The sequence below is a fragment of the Theropithecus gelada genome, chromosome X (assembly GCF_003255815.1).
Source record: "Theropithecus gelada isolate Dixy chromosome X, Tgel_1.0, whole genome shotgun sequence".
NCBI lineage: Eukaryota > Metazoa > Chordata > Mammalia > Primates > Cercopithecidae > Theropithecus > Theropithecus gelada.
Window position 1 is genome coordinate 80,479,907 of NC_037689.1, and position 23,953 is coordinate 80,503,859.

The 23,953-nt window shown below is 38.1% G+C and overlaps 1 protein-coding gene and 1 pseudogene across 4 annotated transcripts in view; one reads left to right on the top strand and one right to left on the bottom strand.

Moving 5' to 3' along the window:
• Positions 1-5,372, bottom strand: part of CHIC1 (cysteine rich hydrophobic domain 1) — a 136,902-nt gene extending 131,530 nt beyond the window's left edge. For 3 of the 4 annotated variants that reach the window (XM_025373544.1, XM_025373543.1, XM_025373545.1), the window contains exon 1: positions 4,670-5,372. In XM_025373544.1, coding sequence (XP_025229329.1) covers positions 4,670-4,968 — 299 coding nt within the window. In that variant the 5' untranslated portion in view covers positions 4,969-5,372. The remainder of the gene's footprint in view (positions 1-4,669) is intronic. The other variant, XM_025373546.1, reaches the window with a different exon arrangement.
• Positions 5,049-23,953, top strand: part of LOC112615186 — a 34,701-nt pseudogene continuing 15,796 nt past the window's right edge.

Genomic DNA, 23,953 nt, shown 5'->3' on the forward strand with positions numbered 1-23,953 from the left:
AGCTCATGCCATAAACTCCATCACTGGTGATACTGGTACTGGTGATATTGTTGTATTCACACACATCTATGCTCAGAAACAAGTGCTCTCCACAGCAGGATTCAACTAACGTATCTGTTGAGGGCCCACAGTATAGTTTGTACTATCTGGGCACACTGAGTGTTACTAAAGTGAACCAATATTCATTCAACTCACCTCTTGTCAGGTACTGTGCTATGCACTGAGGATTCAGAGGGAATCAGAAATTGTTCTTGTCATTGCAATTTACAATTTAGTGGAAAAAAAAGAAGACTTGCAGAAGGTGGTGACATATAGAGAGCCAGGGAAATGGGAGCCAGGTAAATGGGAGGTGAATGTTAGCATTCTAGGTGGAGGCCCCAGATTGAGCAGAGGCAGTGAGATAAAACAAACAAACAAACAAACAAACAAAAAAAAACACAGCACGCTGTGAACAGGAACATACAAGCAGTAAGGGAAATGGCAAAAGTTTAGACTGACAGATACACAGAGTCCATTTCTGTATGCTCTGTTATGGAGCTTAGATTCTCACATGAAGGGAAAAACCACAAGATAATCTTAAGCAGGAAAAATGGTTTGATTAGATCTGTATTTTTTGTGTCTTAATCTAGCAGCAGGCTGGAGGATGGATGTGAGGATGACAAGGTTGAAGGCAAGATGACTAGCCAGGGTAGTGAAAGGGTCCTGAATCAATAAAGTGGTGGTAGGGAGAAAAAGAAATTCTTAAGCCATGTATAGTTGATATTTGCTAATTGCTTAGCAGTGGCAAGTGTGAGTGGGGAGAACTAAGCATGCTTTAATGGGATAGGTGGAGGTACCTTCAACTGAGGTTGTGAATACAGAACTTGGAAATCTATTTTGAGCATTTGGGGGTGGGGATATGAGGGGGGTGTTGGGAGATTTTTGTTTATGTCAAATTTAAGATAACAGTAAGCTACCAAGTGAAGAAGCCCAGATAAGAGCCCAAGCAGAGTCTGGTCAAGAAATCCCTATTTGGGAGCCATGAGATAACTGAATCTATGAGAGGTAAGATGAGACCATCTAGGGAGAGTAGGGAATAAGAAGAGTAGTGGGCTGAGAACAAAACTCTAGAGATTGCTGGTATTTAAAGGTCAAGAAGGAAGAGAAGCCCATGAATGAACAGGTAAGAAACTGCCAGAAAAGTAAAAGGAACACCAGGAGAGTGAAGTGGCCAAGGAGTTCTGTGATTTATTTTGGCTGGCAAAATGTTTTTTCTTAAATTAGAATTTGAATACCATTAGATGAGATACATAACTTTCAGTTCAACTAAAGCCCCATCTCTCCTTATGCTGCGCTATTTTCTGTGACCTGCCTTGCCTCTGAAGTCCTGTGTGTTTGTGAACCCTGGAGTAGAAGCTTCTAAAAAAGAAGAAATCATTTTAAGTATCAAATATAGCAGAGAGAACCTGAAGGATAGGGAATGAAAGATGTCCACTAATTTAGCAACAAGAGGGTCACAGTGATGTTAATTAAGGATAGCTCCTCTGTGGTTTTGGTAGCAGAATCCAGATCAGAGAGGGGTAAAGATAAAACAGATAAGGTAAATGTAGCTACTTTTTTTAGAAATTTGAAGGATAAGAAAGAGAGATTGGATAGTAGCTAAAGGGAACACGGGCATAGGAAGGCTTTTGTCTCATTTTGTTTTTTAAAAATTAGAGACTGAATATGGTTACAGCTTGAGCCAGTAGAGAGGTAATATTGGAGAGATGGGTGGCCTGGTGGAGCAAGATCTGGGAGGAGGCAGGAAGAGAAAGGTATGGAAGGCACAAATGGACAGGTGAGCATTGGACACATGGAGGGTCTCCTTGAACTCTGAGACTGAAGGAAGATGGCACAGAAACTCAGAGCTAATTAAGATCCAATGCAGGTTTTCAGCAGGAAAGTGACATGACTAAACTGTGTTTTAAGAAAATTAGTTTGGCACAAGCACACAGGATGGACTGGAGTAGGGAGAGGCAGCAGACTGTGGCAATAATTCAAGCAGGAGATGATAGCAGCCCAAACCAGAGTGATGCCAAATAGGAATGAGAAAATGAAAAATCTAAGAGATATTTCAGAAACTATGATGACATAATCCTGGGGCAGACTGACACAGGGCAATTCAAGGAGAAGAAAGAGTCAAAATGACTCAAAGGTTTTGAATGTTACCTGGGAGATCAGAACGGTGGCATCAAGGAAAGAAATGAAACAAATGGAAAGCACAGGCAATGTGGAGAGGGATGTTGGGCTTAAAATTACTGACTTTGAGGTGATGGCTCTCAAATTTTAAACTTTGAGAAGAAACAAAATGCTCTATACAATAGAAGACTGCACAAAGAATGGAAAAAAAATCAGGGCTGGGAGATAATATTAAATATTTCATTTAGATAGGGTATATAGTTTAAGGCAACTCTAACACTCCTATGCCAGAAAAAAAATAAACAGAAGTTGATATTTTAGAAGTATCAGATAAGATTTTAGAATTCTCAGAATAAGATTACCTATTTCATAAGGATTTTACTTTACTTGATAAAAGGAAGGCTTCACCACCATACAAAGACCCATTTCTCAGATCCAGTTAAATTTTCTCCTAGACATGTAATCTCTTTCAAATACCAAGACATTTAATGTCATATCTGATTTCTAGGTGTAAGAATGTACACAATAAAACTAAATAAGTTTCCAAAGTATATACATTGGTTAGTGAGTCTAGTACTGGTTTGTTGCTTTTCAGGTTTTGGTTTCAGTCAATGAATACCACCAGTACTACCCGCATGCTCCTAATTAGAAGAATAGTATACCCATCACAAGGGCCTGGGCATGGCAAGTGTCAGTGTTCTTCTAATGAAGAAAATAGGTTGGAAAGTACCTGCGCAGGGTCGAATGGAACCACAAATAAATTTCAGGTAACTTTAATTTTATTTTCTTGTTCCTTCTCCTTTGCATGAATTTTGCAAATGTGGAGGTGGAATGTTGGAGTATAAAATCATGGACTAAAGGGACATGTAACATAATTTGCATAAAAGTAACCTTTGGTACCAGCCATCATAATTAGTTCGAGTAATAAATTGTCTCCCTAGTGACAAAAGGAATGGAAGTAAAACCGTGCAATAAGCTGGCATATAAACATTGCAGGCTATCTGCAAAATTCTTGGACCAAGAAAAATTATCTTAAAATTTCCTAATCAAAAAGTAGCTCTAAAACCTTCCCCCGACCCTTCCCCAATTTCAAAATATTTGTTAATATATTTGATGCAAAGATTACAAAAGTATATTACAATTAAAATACACAACATGTCATGCCTGTAGTCCCAGCTACTCGGGAGGCTGAGGCAGGAGAATTGCTTGAACCTGGGAAGTAGAGGCTGCAGTGAGCCAAGATCATGCCATTGCACTCCAGCCTGGGCGACAGAGCGAGACTCCATCTCAAAAAAAAAACACCAAAAAACAACAACTCAACATGTTAAAAATTCAAACTAATATAAGGGAGGTAGTACATACATGATTTAATATAACATGAACTCAATTGAAAGTCAAAGGGACTAGGTGAGCCATCATCAAAACCAGAGGCAGCATGACATAATAACAAAAAGGAACCTATTTTGAAAATGCAGTAAAAGATAGCATAGTTCAGAGGGTGAACATGACACAGTACTCAAACTTCCAAACAGTTACGGTCCAAGCAAATAAAAATGAGGAAGCACTTTTTAAAGCCCAGAGAATCATCAACATCTTTGCCCTGTAGCTATGTTATGAAGTCCCTCCCCATTTTCTTTTCTCAAATATTCAATTTTTTCTCAAGATTTCAATTTTTAAAAAAACCACCCTGGATAAATTTTAAAGAAATCATGCTCAGCTCCCAAAGTACTAATTTCCATATATATTTAATGCCTGTATATTTCATATTTGGGCATACAAAATCCCTTGGAGGTAAATTATCTCGGAACTGAAAAGCTTTGGAAACCATCTACTCCAAACCCTTCATTTTAGAGATGAAGAAATCAAGGCGCAGAAATCAGAAAAAGCAACCTGACCAAGGTCACAGGAAGCAAAACCAGGACTAGCATCTAAGAGCCCTGACTCAATCCGTTTCTCTTTCTACTTTCCATAGCTGCCTCTCAACCTGAACCTCTAATCGAGTGATATACAAGGAAGGATTAGATAGGAAGAATGGATGGATGAATATGCGGGTGAATGAACATTCTATTATTATTCACAAAATGTATCATGTTTCTGTTTTGAAGAATGCAAGCCTAGTTCTTGTCACATGTCACAGCAATTGCTGTTTCCCACAAAGTATCAATCTTGTCAGCGAAAAAACGCTCTGGTACATCCTGCAGTTTAGAGACTGTTCACTTGCCAGCATACGTACAAGAAAGGAGACTCACCCCTACTCCAATCGCTCTGGCTCCCAAACCCCTAACTTCCCTCTCCTATACTCACTCTTTACCTGGCATTGGTGCATCATATTTACATTCACCTCACTTCCTTCACACGTATCCACCCATGGTTTCCCCATTTAGACCTGGTGTCCTTTCCTAACTGTACGCCTCAGTAAACCCTCCCCCACTCCACAGGCCCCTCGATCACTTCTCATTCCTCTGTTGCCAAATCTCAGGCTTTTCAAGTCCCAAGACCCCCTCTCGCTTACACAGTGATGTGGCCGGCACCCCGCACTAATACAGGGTCGGGAGCATATCTCCGCAGATGCTCCTCGCTCACTACCCGAGGCGGGGGCGGCGCCTCCTCCTCCTCTTCCTCCTCCTCCTCTTCTTCCTCCTCCTCCTCCTCTTCCTCCCCCTCTTCCTCCTCATCCTCCTCGTCATCGTCGGGCCCAGATACAGACGACGACGACGACGGCGACGATGACGACGTTGCCGCTTCTTCTTCCTCCTCCTCCAGTTCAGAGATGGTGTCGAACTCCGCCATGTTGGGCAGCAGGATGCTCATCACGTGACCTCGCGATCGCCGCCACTCTCCCGGAGAGGAGTTTGAACCTGCTGAGGTGCTGCAAGAGGAGGGGGAATGAAATGAAGAGAAAGAGGAGGGGTGTAGGGACAGGATTTGAGGAGACGCGCCTGCGTGTTGGGCAGACGGGGGGGTGCGGGGGGGCGGCTGTTGGAGGCGGGGGCACTAGAGAGGAGCAAAGTCAGTGTACGCTTGCGCGGCTCCAAGGGGAGGGGGCCGCTAGAGGTGAACTCCAAGGAATCATCCAGGTCCGGTCTGCGGGTGCTCGCCTTAATACTGCTCTCTGAGCGTCAGCTACTTGTGTTCTGGGTATCTTCTGATTTGATTTCCTATTAGTTAATACTGGGCATTATTAACCCCACTGCAGGCGGGTGAGGGAAAGCGTATTGTATAAAAGTAAGATTAGAACTTTATCCAAAATATCTCAAGGTATATACCAATCCCTTACGTTTGTTCAACATTGCAGTTTAAAAGCCATGCGTCATAACTTTGTCACAATCTTGGGAGGCAGGGTAAGCACTTTTATTAGCATTTTACTTACGAGGAAACTTTTTACTACTTCTACTATGTAATACTTAACGGAAGACTTAAGTCAGGGACTGTGTTAAGTGCTCTGTATGTGTATCTCATTTAATCCTCCGCAACCCTATGGGGTATGTATCATGATGATTTTATTTTACAGATGGGAAATCTAGCTGCGGAGAAAATAAGTAATTTGTCCAGTGTCAGGGAGCTACTAAATGGCAGACTTGATTTTAAATTTGGTGGTCTCTTCTGATTCCAAAAGCCCAGTACTCTTAACCAAAGGGCTGTACTGCCTGAAGTTATTTGGAAAGATTTTGTAGAGTGGTGCCTCTTGGGCTCTTCCTTAAAAGATGAATCAGAATATGCATGCTTGAATTTTGGAGTGTTTTTTGGGGGAGGGGGCAGATGGAGGGAGTGAAAGGAGCATTCTAACCTAAGGAAACCTTAATTAACATCATCCATTTTCCAGGCACTGAGCTAGACCCTCACGTACAATATTTCAGTTAACCCTTAATCCTGAGAGGTAGGTATCATTATATCTATTTTATTACATGACAAAAGTGGGTTTCGGAAGTTAAGTAATTTATTCAGGTATATGGTGACCTTTTGTCCAAAATTTTCCATTTTAAATAGTCTATCCTATCTTCTTTATACTCGCTAAAATGTTGTGGAGATCACATATTTTGCGTTTCTAAATAGTGTGCCAAACTGTTTTATACTTGGCAGTAGCACAAAAATCCATATCATTAAGACAGTAAAGTCACACAGCTGCTAAGTAACAGAACAAACACTGTAATCCAAGCATTCTAATACCAGCTTCACTGCTCTTTCTGCTACACTACGGCTGTATCCCTATCAGATGGTGTGTCTCTGGGGAAACAGACATAGTCAAACTTTAATTTAGGATGAGCATGACATTATCAGTATAAACAAAGTATTTAATGTGTGTGAAGTAGGAAGAAATTAGTTCTGTAAGAGAAATGAATCAAACCATTATCATCAAGGAGTATGTGTTATTAAAATGAAAAGCCCATTTTTATTCAAAAGTTGGATTATTTAGGGAACTTTAAAAATAAGTCATAACACTATCAATAAGCAACAAATTACAACTTTTTGTCATTTAGATGACTGTATCTACTAGCCAGGAATTATAGAAGATGGAACCTTAAAATATTTTGTAGTAGCCTTCTGGCAAGACATATATCATATATCTTTGCTTTTTTTGGATGTTAATAAATGTGTCAGAGTTAAGATCAAAATTAATACTCTGCAACAGTTCTTTTCTTTCAAGAAGCAAAAAAAAAAAAAAAAAACAAAAACTGTAAACGACATTTAAAATTTTTCCAAATATCTTATCCACGAAGGTCCACTAAGTCTGTGTATAGAGGGAAAAGTATTTCACCGACTACTGCTTAAATGATAGTTTCTCCTCACACTCAAGATTAGGCTAGGAAAGGCTATTTGAAGGACAGAAAGGGAAAGGAGTAGGGGGTGGACTCTGTAATAAGTGCAAGTAAGATATTGGAACTATGGTAAAAGTGGAGAAATTATGGCCATGGAGAATGAGAAAGAAGGAAAGGGATGGGGAAAATCTGTTAAAATAGAAAGAGGCCCCTCGTATTTAGTCAGATGTCAAAAGGACCAAACAGTTCAGGGAAGTGCTATACTTGGCTAAACGCACAAGGTAGTCAAATCTGTCCATCTGTTTTCTGGCTTATATATTGTGATTAAAAGTCATATGTGATACCAAAGGTCATTTGTTTTGCTTAACTGTAGGAGAATTTGGAATTAAGCAAGCTGAAGAAAAATACATTTTGTTTATCCATTGTCAGTAAACACGAGAAACACCATGGTTTCTGAATGATACCTTAGTATTAAGAATAGTAAATTGAGGAGTAGATGGAGAAGAAAGCAGGTTGTGTAACATTATGCCTAACTTGCTAAGCAGGGTATGGGAGTATTTCTCCCATATAATTAATAGGGAACTGAGGCATGAGATCATTAACCATCTAAGAGGTTTCAACCTTAACAGCTGAAAAGAATTGTAACCTTTTAAAGACAGCTTTATTTTATTTATTTATCAAAGCATTCAATTCATTAGTTTTAGTTACAGAGTTGTGCAACTGTCACTACAAACTAGTTTAAAATATTTACATCATCCCCAAAAGAAAGCTCTGTCCCATTTTTCAGCCATTCCCCATTCATCCCTAACACTTGGTAAGCATTAATCTACTTTCTTTTCTACAGATTTGTTTAATGGACATTTAAATAAATGGGATCATACACTAAGTGGTCTTTGTGTCTAGCTTCTTAGCATATGTTTTTGTGGTTCGTCAATGTTGTTTCATGTATCAGTACTTTATTCCTTTTAATTGATGAATAACATTCCATTGTTGGGGTAAATCGTATTTTGTTTATCTGCTTACCAGTTGATGACATATGGGTTGCTGCCACATTTTGGATGTTATGAAAATGCTGCTATAAACATTTGCACACATGCTTCTGTTTGAACATAGGTTTTAATTTCTCTTGTATAGATAACCTATGAGTGGAATTCCCGAGTCATATGCTAAGATGATGTTGAACTTATTAAGACACTGCCAAGCTGTTTTTCCAAAGTGACTTCATCAATTTACATTCCCACAAGCAATGCAGGAGAGCTCCACTTTTTCCACATCCTCTCCAACACTTGTTATTGTCTTTTTTTATTATAACTATTCTTATGGGTGTGCATCATGGTTTTACTTTGCATTTCCCTAATGATTAGCGATGAACATCTTTTCATGTACCTGTTTTCTGTTTGTATAGCCTCTTTGATGAAATGTCTACCCAAATCTTTAGCCCCATTTTAAAATAAAGCTCTTTTTGAGATACTTGTAGATTCATGTGTAGATGTAAAAAATAATACAGAGAGATCCTGTTTACACTTTACTTACTATCCCCCAATAGCAACATCTTGCATAACTATTGTTATGCAGATTTAACAACCACAAAATTGACATTGATACAATCCGTCTGTTTTATTCAGATTTTCCATCATAGATGTACTCATTTGTGTCTGTGTGTGTGTCCATTTAGTTCTGTGCAATTTTATCAGAGGTATAGGTTCTTATGACCATCACTACAGTCAAGATACAGAATAATTACATCACCATAAAGATCTCTCCTGTTATATTTTCATGATACTTCTTATCCTCCTGCTTACATTATGTAAACTGTGTCATACTATATGTAATTTTGGGGGCTTAGATTTTTTTCTCTCAGCATACTTACACTGAGAATCACCCAGGTTATTGTATGTATCAGTGGTTATTTTTATTGCTGTGTAATACTCCACAGTATAGATTTACCAGTTTGTTTAGCTATTCACCCACTGAAAGGCATGTGTTGTTCTCACGTTTCAGATGTTATGAATAAACTGCTATTAAAAAAAATTGTGTACAGCTTTTTTGTCCTTTAAAAAATTGGGCTATTTGTCTTATGGATTTATAAATGTTCTTTATGCATCCTAGATAGAAGTCCTTTATTACATATATAACGTACAACTATTTTGTCCCAGTCTTTGGCTTGCCTTTTCTCATGGTTAATGATATCTTTAGAATGGAAAAGTTTTAAATTTTGATCAATTCATCAATTTTTAATCACTTATGCTTCTGATGACATACCTAAGAAATTTTTGGCTAACCCATTATCAGAAATATTTGCTCTTATGTTTTCTTCTAAGAGTTTTATTGTTGTTTTTTTTTTTTTTTGAGCTGGAGTCTCGCTCTGTTGCCCAGGCTGGTGTGCAGTGGTGCGATCTTGGCTCACTGCAAAGCTCTGCCTCCTGGGTTCACACCGTTCTCCTGCCTCAGCCTCCCAAGTAGCAGGGACTACAGGTGCCTGCCACCACGCCTGGCTAAATTTTTTTTTTTTGTATTTTTAGTAGAGACGGGGTTTTACCGTGTTAGCCAGGATGGTCTCAATCTCCTGACCTCGTGCTGCCTGCCTCGGCCTCCCAAAGTGCTGGGATTACAGGTGTGAGCCACTCGTCCTGGCTGAGTTTTATTGTTTTAACTCTAACATTGAGGTCTGTGATTCAGTCTTAATCAATTTTTTGTGTATGGTATTAAGTAAGGGTCTAAATTTATATTTTTGCATTGTGGTTATGAAATTATTCTAGCACCATTTACTGAAGACAGTCCTGTTTTCATTGAATTGCCTTGATATTGATACAGGAGATAGAAATAAATTATTTAGGCAAATAAGGCAAAAGAGTATCCTCAGCAGAACTTGTTTTCCAACAAAAAGCAGCCCAAGAAATCACTTCTTTTCTTTCTTTTTTTTTTTTTTTTTTTTGAGACAGTCTCTCTCTGTCGCCCAGGCTGGAGTGCAGTGGTGCAATCTCGGCTCACTGCAACCTCTGCTGTCCGGGTTCAAGCAATTACTCTGCCTCAGCCTCCCAAGTAGCTGGGATTACAGGCACCTGCCACCATGCCTGGCTAATTTTTGTAGTTTTTTAGTAGAGACGGGGTTTCACCATCTTGGCCAGGCTGGTCTTGAACTCCTGACCTCATGATCCACCCGCCTCAGTCTCCCAAAGTGCTGGGATTACAGGCATGAACCATCACGCCTGGCCAGAAAACACTTCTTTTCTAACAAAGGGAAGCCTGGAAGATCGTGCTGCAAACATACATAAGGAAGCTGGAAGCTTGCACGGGGGATGCCAGCAGCTGTACCTATAGAAAGGGCTACTTGGGGACAGGCATGTCCACCATGGGGTCTCCACCTTCCCTTTTTTGTTAGAATGTGCAGAGTAAGAAAGAAATAAGCAACATGGAGTAGCTCAGGCAGAGGACCCAACTGCATAATAAAAGATTGGGGTTAGGGCTGCCAGAGATTTGCACCCTGTGCAGATGACACATATGGTCCTAATGGGTTTTTCAGATCCTATGTCGATCAGGTACTGCCTCCCAACTAGCTCATCTATAAAAACCCTTGCATGTCACTGCACATTGGCAATCCATTTTTCTGGGAACCCTCTCTGTGGCAGGCAAATTTCTTTCTCCTATTACAATTCTGCTCTAAATCTCACCCTTTGTATGTGTCTGCATCCTTGATTGCTGTGGCCGTGAGACCAAGAACGTGAGGTGTCACCCCATTCAATGAGGCTGCTTCAATATCTTTGTTGAAAATTAATTGACCGTTAATGTTTGGTTTTGTTTTGGGACTCTTAATTCTAGTCAATTTTTTTCTCTATTTCTATCTTCATGCCAGCACCAAATCATCTTGAATATTGTAGCTTTATAGGAAGGTTTTAATTGGAACATTTAAGTCCATCACATTTGCTCTTTTTCAATATTATTTTGGCTATCCTGAGTCTTCGCATTTTCATGTAAGTTTTAGGGTCATGTCATCAGTTTCTTTTTAAAAAACCAGCTGGAATTTTGATAGGAATTGCTTTGAATCTGTAGGTCAATTTGAGAATGTCATCAACTTTACAATGTTGAAGTTGTATATTGTTTTGCAAAATTCTGGGATAAAGTCTAATTGGTCTACATATTTTTTTCCTTGTGATGTTGATTTGGCTTTGTTATCAGACTGAGGACTTTCACTGTTTTCTCCATTTCCTGGGAGAAACTGTGAAGTATTGTTGTTTTTCTTCTTTAAACATTTGATAGAATTCAGCAGGCCTGGGCTTTTTATTGTGGGGGTATTTTTATTACTAATTTATTATTTTTACTTGTAATACTTCTATTGAGATTTTCTATTTTTTCTTAAGTCAGTTTCAGTATTTTTGTCTTTCTAGGAATTTGTTTCATATAAATTGTCTAATTAGTTGGCCTAAAATGTTTTATGGTTTTTCTTGTAATTTGTTAAAAAATTCTGTAAGATTAGTAGATAGTGATGTCCCCTTGTTCATTATAAATTTAGTAATTTTCGTTCTCTCTTTTTTTTTTTTACTTGTACTACCTAGCCATAGATTTTTCTATTTCATTCATATAAACCAAGGATAAAATCCTAAGTCCCCCAACCCACTGAACAGACCACTTCTTGGTCAAGGGGACCCTAGAGAAACCTGAGAAACTGACCAACAATGACAGAAAGAGAGGTCAGACATGCCTCATTACACCCCATCATTTTGAAGATTAGGCACTACTGACCAGCATTAACATTGAACTAGAGATCATAAGACTGACAAAACACTTTTTGTGGCAACATCACTGTTTTTCTTCATATGTTGGCCACATGAATGTCTTCTTTTGAGAAGTGTCTGCTCATACCCAGCACTCACTTTTTGATTGTGGTGTTTGTTCTTTTTTCTTGTAAATTTGTGTAAGTTCCTTGTAAATTCTGGATATTAGACCTTTGTCAGATGGTTAGATTGCAAAAATTTTCTCCCATTCTGTAGGTTGCCTGTTCACTCTGATGATAGTTTCTTTGCTATGCAGAAGCTCCATAGTTTAATTAGATTCCATTTGTCAATTTTGGCTTTTGTTGAAATTAGTTTTGGGGTTTTAGTCATGAAGTCTTTGCCCATGCATGTGTCCTGAATGGTATTGCCTAGGTTTTCTTCCAGGATTTTTATGGTTTCAGGTTTTATATTTAAGTCTTTAATCCATCTTAATTTTTGTATAAGGTGTAAGGAATGTGTCCAGTTTCTATTTTCTGCATATGGCTAGCCAGTTATTTCAGCACCATTATTTAATAGGGAATTCTTTCCCCATTACTTGTTTTTGTCAGGTTTATTGAGGATCAGATGGTTGTAGATGTGTGATGTTATTTCTGAGGTGTCTGTTATGTTCAATTAATCTATATATCTGTTTTGGTACTAGTACCATGCTGTTTTGTTTACTGCAGGCTTGTAGTATAGTTTGAAGTCAGGTAGCATGATGCCTCCAGCTTTGTTCTTTTTGCTTAGTATTGTCTTGGCTGTATGGGCTTCTTTTTGGTTCCATATGAAATTTAATGTAGTTTTTTCATATTGTCAGTAGTAGCTTGATGGGAATAGCCTTGAATCTATAAATTCCTTTGTGCAGTATGGCATTTTCATGATATTGATTCTTCCTATCCATGAGCATGGAATGTTTTTCCATTTGTTTGTGTTGTCTCTTATTTCCTTGAGCAGTGGCATGTAGTTCTGTTTTAAGGGGCCCTCACATCCCTTGTAAGTTGTATTCCTAGGTATTTTATTCTTTTTGTAGCAATTATGAATGGGAGTTCACTCATGATTTGGCTCTCTGCTTGTCTATTGTTGGTATGTAGGAATGCTTGTGATTTTTCCACATTGATTTTTATATCCTGAGACATTGCTGAAGTTGCTTATCTGCTTAAGGAGTTTTTGGGCTTAGACAATGGGGTTTCTAAATATACAATCATGTCATCTGCAAGCAGACAGTTTGGCTTCCTCTCTTACTATTTGAATACCCCTTATTTCTTTCTCTTGCCTGATTGCCCTGGCCAGAACTTCAAATATTATGTTAAATAGGAGTGGTGAGAGAGGGTATCCTTGTCTTGTGCCAGTTTTCAAAGGGAATGCTTGCTGCTTTTGCTCATTCAGTATGATACTGGTTATGGATTTTTCATAAGTAGCTCTTATTATTTTGAGATATGTTCCATCAATACCTTGTTTATGGAGAGTTTTTAGCATGAAGGGATGTTTGATTTTATTGAAGGCCTTTTCTGAATCTATTGAGATATTCACATGGTTTTTGTCATTGGTTCTATTTACATGATGGATTATGTTTATTTATTTGGGTATGTTAAACCAGCCTTGCATCCCAGGGATGAAGCCAACTTGATTGTGGTAGATAAGCTTTTTGATGTGCTGCTGTATTCAGTTTGCCAGTATTTTCTTGAGGATTTCACTTCAATGTTCATAGTGGATATTGGCCTGAAATTTTCTTTTTTTGTTGTGTTTCTGCCAGGTTTTGGTGTCAGGATAATGCTGGCCTCATAAAATGAGTTAAAGAGGAGTCCCTATTTTTCTATTGTTTGGAATTGTTTCAGAAAGAATGGTACCAGCTCCTCTTTATACCTCTGGTAGAATTTGGTTTGATTCCATCTGTTCCTGAGCTTTTTTTTTTTGGTTGGTAAGCTATTAATTACTGCCTCAATTTTTTTTTTTTTTTTTGGTTCCATATGAAACCAGGAAGAAGTGGAATTCCTGGTTTCCACTTCTTTCTGGTTTAGTCATGGGAGGGTGTATGTGTCCAGGAATTTATCCATTTCTTCTCAATTTTCTAGTCTATTTGCATAGAGGTGTTTATAGTATTCTCTGATGTTAGTTTGTATTTCCATGGGGTCACTGGTGATATCCCCTTTATCATTTTTTATTGTATCTATTTGATTCTTCTCTCTTTTCTTCTTTATTAGTCTAACTAGCAGTCTATGTATTTTGTCAATATTTTCAAAAAACCAGTGCCTGGATTCATTGATTTTTTTTGAAGCATTTTTCATGTCTTTATCTTCTTCAGTTCATCTCTGATCTTAGTTATTTCTTGTCTTCTGTTAGCATTTGAATTTGTTTGCTCTTGCTTCTGTAGTTCTTTTAATTGTGATGTTAGGGTGTCCATTTTAGATCTTTACAGCTTTCTGATGTGGGCATGTAGTGCATAAATTTCCCTTTTAACACTGCTTTAGCTGTGTCTCAGAGATTCTGGTATGTTGTCTCTTTGTTCTCATTGGTTTCAAAGAACTTTTTGATATCTGCCATTATTTTGTTATTTGTCCAGCAGTCCTTCAGGAGCAGGTGGTTCAATTTTTATGTAGTCGTGCAGTGTTGAGTGAGTTTCTTAATCCTGAGTTCTGATTTGATTATGGTCTGAGAGACTGTTTGCTATGATTTCTGCTCTTTTGTATTTGCTGAGGAGTGTGTTACTACCAATTATGTGGTTGAGTTTAGAATAAGTGCTGTGTGGCACTGAAAAGAATGTATATTCTGTTGATTTGGAGAGGACAGTTCTATAGATGTCTATTAGTTCTGCTTGGTCTAGAGCTGAGTTCAAGTCCTGAACATTCTTGCCAATTTTCTGTCTCATTGATCTAATATTGACAGTGGAGAGTTAATGTCTCCCACTATTATTGTGTGGGAGTCTAAGTTCCTTTGAAGGTCTCTAAGAACTAGTTTTATGAATCTGGATGCTACTGTATTAGGTGCATAAACATTTAGGATAGTTAGCTCTTCTTGTTGCATTGATCACTTTACCATTATTTAATGCCCTTCTTTGTCTTTGATTTTTGTTGGTTTAAAGTCCGTTTTATCAGGAACTAGGATTGCAACCCCTGCTTTTTTTTTTTTTTCTTTCAATTTTCTTGGTAAATATTCCGCCATCCCTTTATTTTGAGCCTATGTTTCTCATTGCATGTGAGATGGGTCTCCTGAATACAGCACACCAATGGGTCTTGACTCTATCCAATTTGCCAGTCCATGTCTTTTCATTGGGGCATTTCACCCATTTACATAGAAGATTAATGTTGTTATGTGTGAATTTGATTCTGTTATCATGATCCTACCTGGTTATTTTGCTCACTAGTTGATGCAGTTTTTACATAATGTCATTGGTCTTTATATTTTGGTGTGCTTTTGCAGTGACTGCTACCAGATTTTCCTTTCCATATTTATTGCTTCCTTCAAAAGATCTTGTAAGGCAGGCCTGGTGGTGACAAATTACCTCAGCATTTGCTTGTCTGGAAATGATTTTATCTCTCCTTCGCTTATGAAGTTTAGTAGGGCTGGATATGAAATTCTGGGTTGAATATTCTTTTCTTTAAAAATGTTGAATATTGACCCCACTCTTTTCTGGCTGGTAGGGTTTCTGCAGAGAGATCTGCTGTTAGTCTGATGGCCTTCCCTTTATGGTAACCCAACCTTTCTCTCTGGCTGCCCTTAATACTTTTTTCTCCATTTCAACCTTGTTGAATCTGCTGATTATGTGTGTGGGTGTTGCTCTTCTCAAGGAGTATCTTTTTTTCTTATACTTAACTTTAAGTTCTGGGGCACATGTGTACAACATGCAGTTTTGTTATGTAGGAATACATGTGTCATGGTAGTTTGCTGCACACATCAACCCATCACCTACATTAGGTATTTCTCCTAATGCTATCCCTCCCCTAACCCCCTACCCCTGACAGGCCCTGGTATGTGATGTTCCCTTCCCTGTGTCCATGTGTTCTCATCATTCAGCTCCCACTTATGAATGAGAATGTGCAGTGTTTGGTTTTCTGTTTTTGTGTTTGCTGAGAATGATGGTTTTCAGCTTTATCCATGTCCTGGCGAAGGACATGAAGTCATTCTTTTTTATGGCTGCATAGTATTCCATGGTGTATATGTGCCACATTTTCTTTATCCAGATTATCATTCATCGACATTTGGGTTGGTTCCAAGCCTTTGCTATTATGAATAATGCAGTAAACATACATGTCCATGTGCCTTTATAGTAGAATGATTTATAATCCTTTGGGTATATACCCAGTAATGAGATTGCTGGGTCAAATGGTATATCTGGTTCTACATCCTTGAGGAATCGCCACACTATCTTCCACAATGGTTGAACTAATTTACACTCCCACCAATAGTGTAAAAGCATTCCTATTTCTCCACATCCACTCCAGCCTCTGTTGTTTTCTGACTTTTTAGTGATTGCCATTCTAAATGGCATGAGATAGTATCTTGTTGTGGTTTTAATTTGCATTTCTCTAGTGACCAGTGATGATGAGCTTTTTTGCATATGTTTGCTGGCTGTATAAATGTCTTCTTTTGAGAATTGTCTGTTCATATCCTTGTTCCACTGTTTGATGGGGTTGTTTGTTTTTTTCTTGTAAATTTGTTTATTTGTAGATTCTGCGTATTAGCCCATTGTCAGAGGGATAGATTGCAAAAATTTTCTGTCATTCTGTAGGTTGCCTGTTAATTCTGATGGTAGTTTCTCTTGCTGTGCAGAAGCTCTTTAGTTTAATTAGATCTCATTTGTCAATTTTGACTTTTGTTGCCATTGCTTTGGTGTTTTAGACATGAAGTCTTTGCTTACGCCTATGTGCTGAATGGTATTGCCTAGGTTTTCTTCTAGAATTTTTATGTTTTTAGGTCTTACGTTTAAGTCTTTAATTCATCTTTAATTAATTTTTATGTAAAGTGTAAAGAAGGAGTCCATTTTCAGTTGTCTACGTATGGCTAGCCAGTTTTCTTAACACCACTTAATAAATAGGGAATCCTTTCCCCATAGTTTGTTTTTGTCAGGTTTGTCAAAGATCAGATGGTTGTAGATGTGTGGTTTTATGTCTGAAGCCTCTGTTCTGTTCCATTGGTCTATATATCTGTTTTGGTACCAGTGTCATGCTGTTTTGGTTACTGTAGCCTTGTAGTTTAGTTTGAAGTCAGGTAGCTTGATGCCTCCAGCTTTGTTCTTTTTGCTTAGGATTGTCTTGGCTATACGGGCTCTTTCAGTTCCATATGAAGTTTAAAGAAATTTTTTCCAATTCTGTGAAGAAAGTCAATGCTAGCTTGATGGGGAAAGCATTGAATCTGTGAATTACTTTGGATAGTATGGGCATTTTCTGGATGTTGATTCTTCCTATCCATGAATATGGAGTGTCTTTCCATTTATTTGTGTTATCTCTTATTTCCTTGAGCAGTGGTTTGTAGTTCTTGAAGATGTCCTTCACATCCCATATAAGTTGTATTCCTATGTATTTTATTCTCTTTGTAGCAATTGTGAATGGGAGTTCACTCATGATTTGGCTCTCTGTTTGTCTATTATTGGTGTATAGGAACACTTGTGCTTTTTCCACAATGATTTTGTATTCTGAGATTTGCTGAAGTTGCTTATCAGCTTAAGGAGATTTGGGGCTGAGATGGTGGGGTTTTCTAAATATACAGTCATGCCATCTGCAAAGAGAGACAGTTTAACTTCCTGTCTTCCTCTTTGTATAGCCTTTATTTCTTTCTATTGCCTGATTGTCCTGGACAGAACTTCGGATATTCTGTTGAATAGGAGTGGTGAGAGAGGGCATCCTTGTCTTGTGCCAGTTTTCATAGGGAATGATTCCAGATTTGCCCATTCAGTATGATATTGGCTGTGGGTTTGTCATAAATAACTCTTATTATTTTGAGAAACATTCCATCAATACCTAGTTTATTGAGAGTTTTTAGCATGTAGGGCTGTTGAATTTCATCTAAGGCCTTTTCTGCGTCTATTGAGATAATCATGGGGTTTTTGTCATTGGTTCTGTTTATGTGATGGATTACTTTTATTGATTAATGTATGTTGAACCAGCCTTTCATCCCAGGAATGAAGCCGACTTGACCATGGTGGATAAACTTTTTGATTTTCTGCTGGATTCAGTTTGCCAGTATTCTATTGAGGATTTTCACATTGATGTTCATCAGGGATATTGGCCTGAAATTTTTCTTTTTAGTTGTGTCTCTGCCAGGTTTTGGTATCAGGATGATGCTGGCCTCATAAAATGAGTTAGGGAGGAGTCCCTCTTTTTCTATTGTTTGAAATAGTTTGAGAAGGAATGGTGCCAGCTCCTCTTTGTAGCTCTGGTAGAATTTGACTATGAATCTGTCTGGTTCTGGACGTTTTTTCATTGGTAGGCTATTAATTACTGCCTCAATTTCAGAACTTGTTATTGGTCTATTCAGGGACTTGACTTCTTTCTGGTTTAGACTTGGGAGGGTGTCCAAGGAATTTATCCATTTCTTCTAGGTTTTCTAGTTTATTTGCATAGAGGTGTTTATAGTATTCTCTCATGGTAGTTTTATTTCTGTGGGATCTGTGGTGATATCCCCTTTGTCATTTTTTAATCATCTATTTGATTATTTTCTCTTTTCTTCATTATTAGTCTGACTAGTGGTCTATCTATTTTGTTGAGCATTTCAAAATATCAGCTCCTGGATTAATTGATTTTTTGAAGGGTTTTTCATGTTGCTATCTCCCTCAGTTCTGTTCTCATCTTAGTTATTTCTTGTCTTCTTCCAGCTCTTGAATTTGTTTGCTGTTACTTCTCCAGTTCATTTAATTGGGATATTAGGATGTCGATTTTAGATCTTTCCTGATTTCTTTTGTGGGCATTTAATGTTATAAATGTCCGTCTAAACACTGTTTAAATGTCTCCCAGAGATTCTGGTACATTGTGTCTTTGTCCTCATTGGTTTCAAAGAACGTCTTTATTTCTGCCTTCATTTCATTATTTACCCAGTAATCATTCCGGAGCAGGTTGTTCAGTTTCCATGTAGTTGTGTGGTTTTTAGTGAGTTTCTTCATCCTGAGTTTTAATTTGATTGCCCTGTGGTCTTAGAGACTGTTTGTTATGATTTCCGTTCTTTGGCATTTGCTGAGTAGTGTTTTACTTCCATTTATGTTGTCAATTTTAGAATAAGTGCCATGATGTTCTGAGAATAATGTATATTCTGTTGATTTGGGGTGGAGATTTTTTAGATGTCTGTTAGGTCCGTTTAGTCCAGGGGTGAGTTCAAGTCCTGAATATTCTTGTTAATTTTGTCTCGTTGATCTGTCTAATATTGAGAGTGGGGTGTTAAAGTCTCCCACTATTATTGTGTGAGAGTCTGAGTCTCTTTGTAGTTCTCTAAGAACTTGCTTTATGAATCTGGGTGCTCCTGTATTAGGTGAATATATATTTAGGATAGTTAGCTCTTCTTGTTACACTGATCCCTTTACTATTATGTGTGCCCTTCTTTGTCTCTTTTGGTTTTTGTTGGTTTAAAATCTGTTTTATCAGAGACTAGGAATTCAACCCCTGCTTTTAAATTTTTTTTGCTTTCCATTTGCTTGGTAAATATTCCTCCCTCCCTTTATTTTGAGCCTATGTGTGTCTTTGCACATGAGATGGATCTCCTCAAAACAGCACACTGATTGATCTTGACTCTTCATCCAATGTGCCAGTCTGTGTCTTTTAATTGGGGCATTTAGCCCATTTACATTAAAAAAAAATTTTTTTTTTATTATTATACTTTAAGTTCCAGGGTACATGCAGAACGTGCAGGTTTGTTACATATGTATACATGTGTCATGTTGGTGTGCTGTACCCATTAACTCGTCATTTACATTAGGTATATCCCCTAATGCTATCCCTCCCCACTATCCCCTCCCCACAATAAGCCCCAGTGTGTGATGTTCCCCTTCCTGTGTCCAAATGATCTCATTGTTCAGTTCCCACCTATGAGTGAGAACATGCGGTGTTTGGTTCTCTGTTCTTGCGATACTTTGCTGAGAATGATGGTTTCCAGCTGCATCCATGTCCCTACAAAGGACACAAACTCATCCTTTGTTATGACTGCATAGTATTCCATGGTGTATATGTGCCACATTTTCTTAATCCAGTCTGTCACTGATGGACGTTTGGGTTGATTTCAAGTCTTTACTGTTGGGAATAGTGCTGCAATAAACATACGTGTGCATGTGTCTTTATAGCAGCATGATTTATAATCCTTTTGGTATATCCTCAGTAATGGGATGGCTGGGTCAAATGGTATTTCTAGTTCTAGATCCTTGAGGAATAACCACACTGTTTTCCACAATGGTTGAACTAGTTTACAGTCTCACCAACAGTGTAAAAGTGTTCCTATTTCTCCACATCCTCTTCAGCACCTGTTGTTTCCTGATTTTTTAATGATTGCCATTCTACCTGGTGTGAGATGATATCTCACTGTGGTTTTGATTTGCATTTCTCTGATGGCGAGTGATGATGAGTGTTTTTTCATGTGTCTGTTGGCTGTATGCATGTCTTCTTTTGAGAAGTGTCTGTTCATATCCTTTGCCCAATTTTTGATGGGATTGTTTGCTTTTTTCTTGTAAATTTGTTTGAGTTCTTTGTAGGTTTTGGATATTAGCCCTTTGTCAGATGAGTAGATTGCAAAAATTTTCTCCCGTTCTCTAGGTTGCCTGTTCACTCTGATGGTAGTTCCTTTTGCTGTGCAGAAGCTCTTTAGTTTAATAAGATCCCATTTGTCAATTTTGGCTTTCATTGCCATTGCTTTTAGTGTTTTAGACATGAAGTCCTTGCCCATGCCTATGTCCTGAATGGTATTTTCTAGGTTTTCTTCTAGGGTTTTTATGGTTTTAGGTCTAACATTTAAGTCTCTAATCCATCTGGAATTAATTTTCGTATAAGGAGTAAGGAAAGGACCCAGTTTCAGCTTTCTACTTATGGCTAGCCAATTTTCCCAGCACCATTTATTAAATAGGGAATCCTTTCACCATTACTTGTTTTTCTCAGGTTTGTCAAAGATCACATGGCTGTAGATGTGTGGTATTATTTCTGAGGGCTCTGTTCTGTTCCATTGGTCTCTATCTCTGTTTTGGTACCAGTACCATGCTGTTTTGGTTACTGTAGCCTTGTTGTATAGTTTGAAGTCAGGTAGCATGATGCCTCCAACTTTGTTCTTTTGGCTTAGGATTGTCTTGGCAATGCGGGCTCTTTTTTGGTTCCATATGAACTTTAAAGCAGATTTCCCAGTTCTGTAAAGAAAGTCATTGGTAGGTTAATGGAGATGGCATTGAATCTATAAATTACCTTGGGCAGTATGGCCATTTTCACAATATTGATTCTTCCTATCCATGAGCATGGTATGTTCTTCCATTTGTTTGTGTCCTCTTTTATTTCACTGAGCAGTGGTTTGTAGTTCTCCTTGAAGAGGTCCTTCACATCCCTTGTAAGTTGGATTCCTAGGTATTTTATTCTCTTTAAAGCTATTGTGAATGGGAGTTCATTCATGATTTGGCTCTCTGTTTGTCTGTTACTGATGTATAAGAATGCTTGTGATTTTTGCACATTGATTTTGTATCCTGAGACTTCGCTGAAGTTGCTTTTCAGCTTATGGAAATTTTTGGCTGAGACAGTGGGGTTTTCTAAATCTACAATCATGTCATCTGCAAACAGGGACAATTTGACATCTTCTTTTCCTAACTGAATACCCTTGATTTCTTTCTCTTGCCTGATTGCCCTAGCCAGAACTTCCAACACTATGTTGAATAGGAGTGGTGAGAGAGGGCATCCCTGTCTTGTGCCAGTTTTCAAAGGGAATGCTTCTAGTTTTTGCCCATTCAGTATGATATTGGCTGTGGGTTTATCATAAATAGCTCTTATTATTTTGAGATACATTCCATCAGTATGGAATTTATTGAGAGTTTTTAGCATGAAGGGCTGTTGAATTTTGTCAAAGGCCTTTTCTGCATCTATTGAGATAATCATGTGGTTTTTGTCTTTGGTTCTGTTTATATGCTGGATTACATTCATTGATTTGCATATGTTGAACCAGCCTTCCATCCCAGGGATGAAGCCCACTTGATCACGGTGCATAAGCTCTTTGATGTGCTGCTGGATTCGGTTAGCCAGTATATTATTGAGGATTTTTGCATCAATGTTCATCAGGGATATTGGTCTAAAATTCTCTTTTTTTGTTGTGTCTCTGCCCGGCTTTGGTATCAGGATGATGTTGGCCTCATCAAATGAGTTAGGGAGGATTCCCTCTTTTTCTATTGATTGCAATAGTTTCAGAAGGAATGGTACCAGCTTCTCCTTGTACCTCTGGTAGAATTCAGCTGTGAATCCATCTGGTCCTGGACTTTTTTTTGTTGGTAGGCTATTAATTATTGCCTCAATTTCAGAGCCTGCTATTGGTCTATTCAGGGATTCAGCTTCTTCCTGGTTTAGTCTTGGGAGAGCGTAAGTATCCAGAAAATTATCCATTTTTTCCAGGTCGTCTAGTTTATTTGCATAGAGGTGTTTATAGTATTTTCTGATGGTATTTTGTATTTCTGTGGGGTTGGTGGTGAAATCCCCTTTATCATTTTTTATTGCATCTTTTTGATTCTTCTCTCTTTTCTTCTTTATTAGTCTTGCTAGTGGTCTGTCAATTTTGTTGATCTTTCCAAAAACCAGCTCCTGGATTCATTGATTTTTTGGAGGGTTTTTGGGTCTCTATCTCCTTCAATTCTGCTCTGATCTTAGTTATTTCTTGCCTTCTGCTAGCTTTTGAATGTGTTTGCTCTTTCTTCTCTACTTCTTTTAATTGTGATGTTAGAGTGTCAATTTTAGATCTTTCTTGCTTTCTCTTGTGGGCATTTAGTGCTATAAATTTACCTCTACACTCTGCTTTAAGTGTGTCCCAGAGATTCTGGTATGTTGTACCTTTGTTCTCATTGTTTTCAAAGAACATCTTTATTTCTGCCTTCATTTTGTTATGTACCCAGTAGTCATTCAAGAGCAGGTTGTTCAGTCTCCATGTAGTTGAGCAGTTTTGATTGAGTTTCTTAGTCCTGATATCTAGTTTCATTGTACTGTGGTCTGAGAGACATTTTGTTATAATTTCTGTTCTTTTCCATTTGCTGAGGAGTGCTTTACTTCCAACTATGTGGTCAACTTTGGAATAAGTGTGATGTGCTGAGAAGAATGTATATTGTATTGATTTGGGGTGGAGAGTTCTGTAGATGTCTCTTAGGTACGCTTGGTGCAGAGTTGAGTTCAATTCCTGGATATCCTTGTTAACTTTCTGTCTCATTGATATGTCTAATGTTGACAGTGGGGTGTTAAAGTCTCCCGTTATTATTGTATGGGAGTCTAAGTCTCTTTGTAAGTCTCTAAGGACTTGCTTTATGAATCTGGGTGCTCCTGTATTGGGTGCATATACTTAGGATAGTTAGCTCTTCCTGATGAATTGATCCCTTTACCATTATGTAATGGCCTTCTTTGTCTCTTTTGATCTTTGATGGTTTGAAGTCTGTTTTATCAGAGACTAGAATTGCACCCCCTGCTTTTTTTTGTTCTCCATTTGCTTGGTAGATCTTCCTCTATCCCTTTATTTTGAGCCTATGTGTGTCTCTGCATGTGAGATGGGTCTCCTGAATACAGCAAACTGATGGGTCTTGACTCTTTATCCAGTTTGCCAGTCTGTGTCTTTAATTGGAGCATTTAGTCCATTTACATTTAAGGTTAATATTGTTATGTGTGAACTTGATCCTGTCATTATGATATTAACTGGTTATTTTGCTCGTTAGTTGATGCATTTTCTTCTTAGCAATGGTGGTCTTTACATTTTGGCATTTTTTTGCAATGGCTGGTACCAGTTGTTCCTTTCTATGTTTAGTGCTTCCTTCAGGATCTCTTCTAGGTCAGGCCTGGTGCTGACAAAATCTCTCAGCATTTGCTTGTCTGTAAAGGATTTTATTTCTCCTTCACTTATGAAACTTAGTTTGGCTGGATATGAAATTCTGGGTTGAAAATTCTTTTCTTTAAGAATGTTGAATATTGGCCCCCACTCTTCTGGCTTGTAGAGTTTCTGCTGAGAGATCTGCTGTTAGTCTGATGGGCTTCACTTTGTGTGTAACCCAACCTTTCTCTCTGGCTGCCCTTAACATTTTTTCCTTGATTTCAACTTTGGTGAGTCTGACAATTATGTGTCTTGGAGTTGCTCTTCTCGAGGAGTATCTTTGTGGCATTC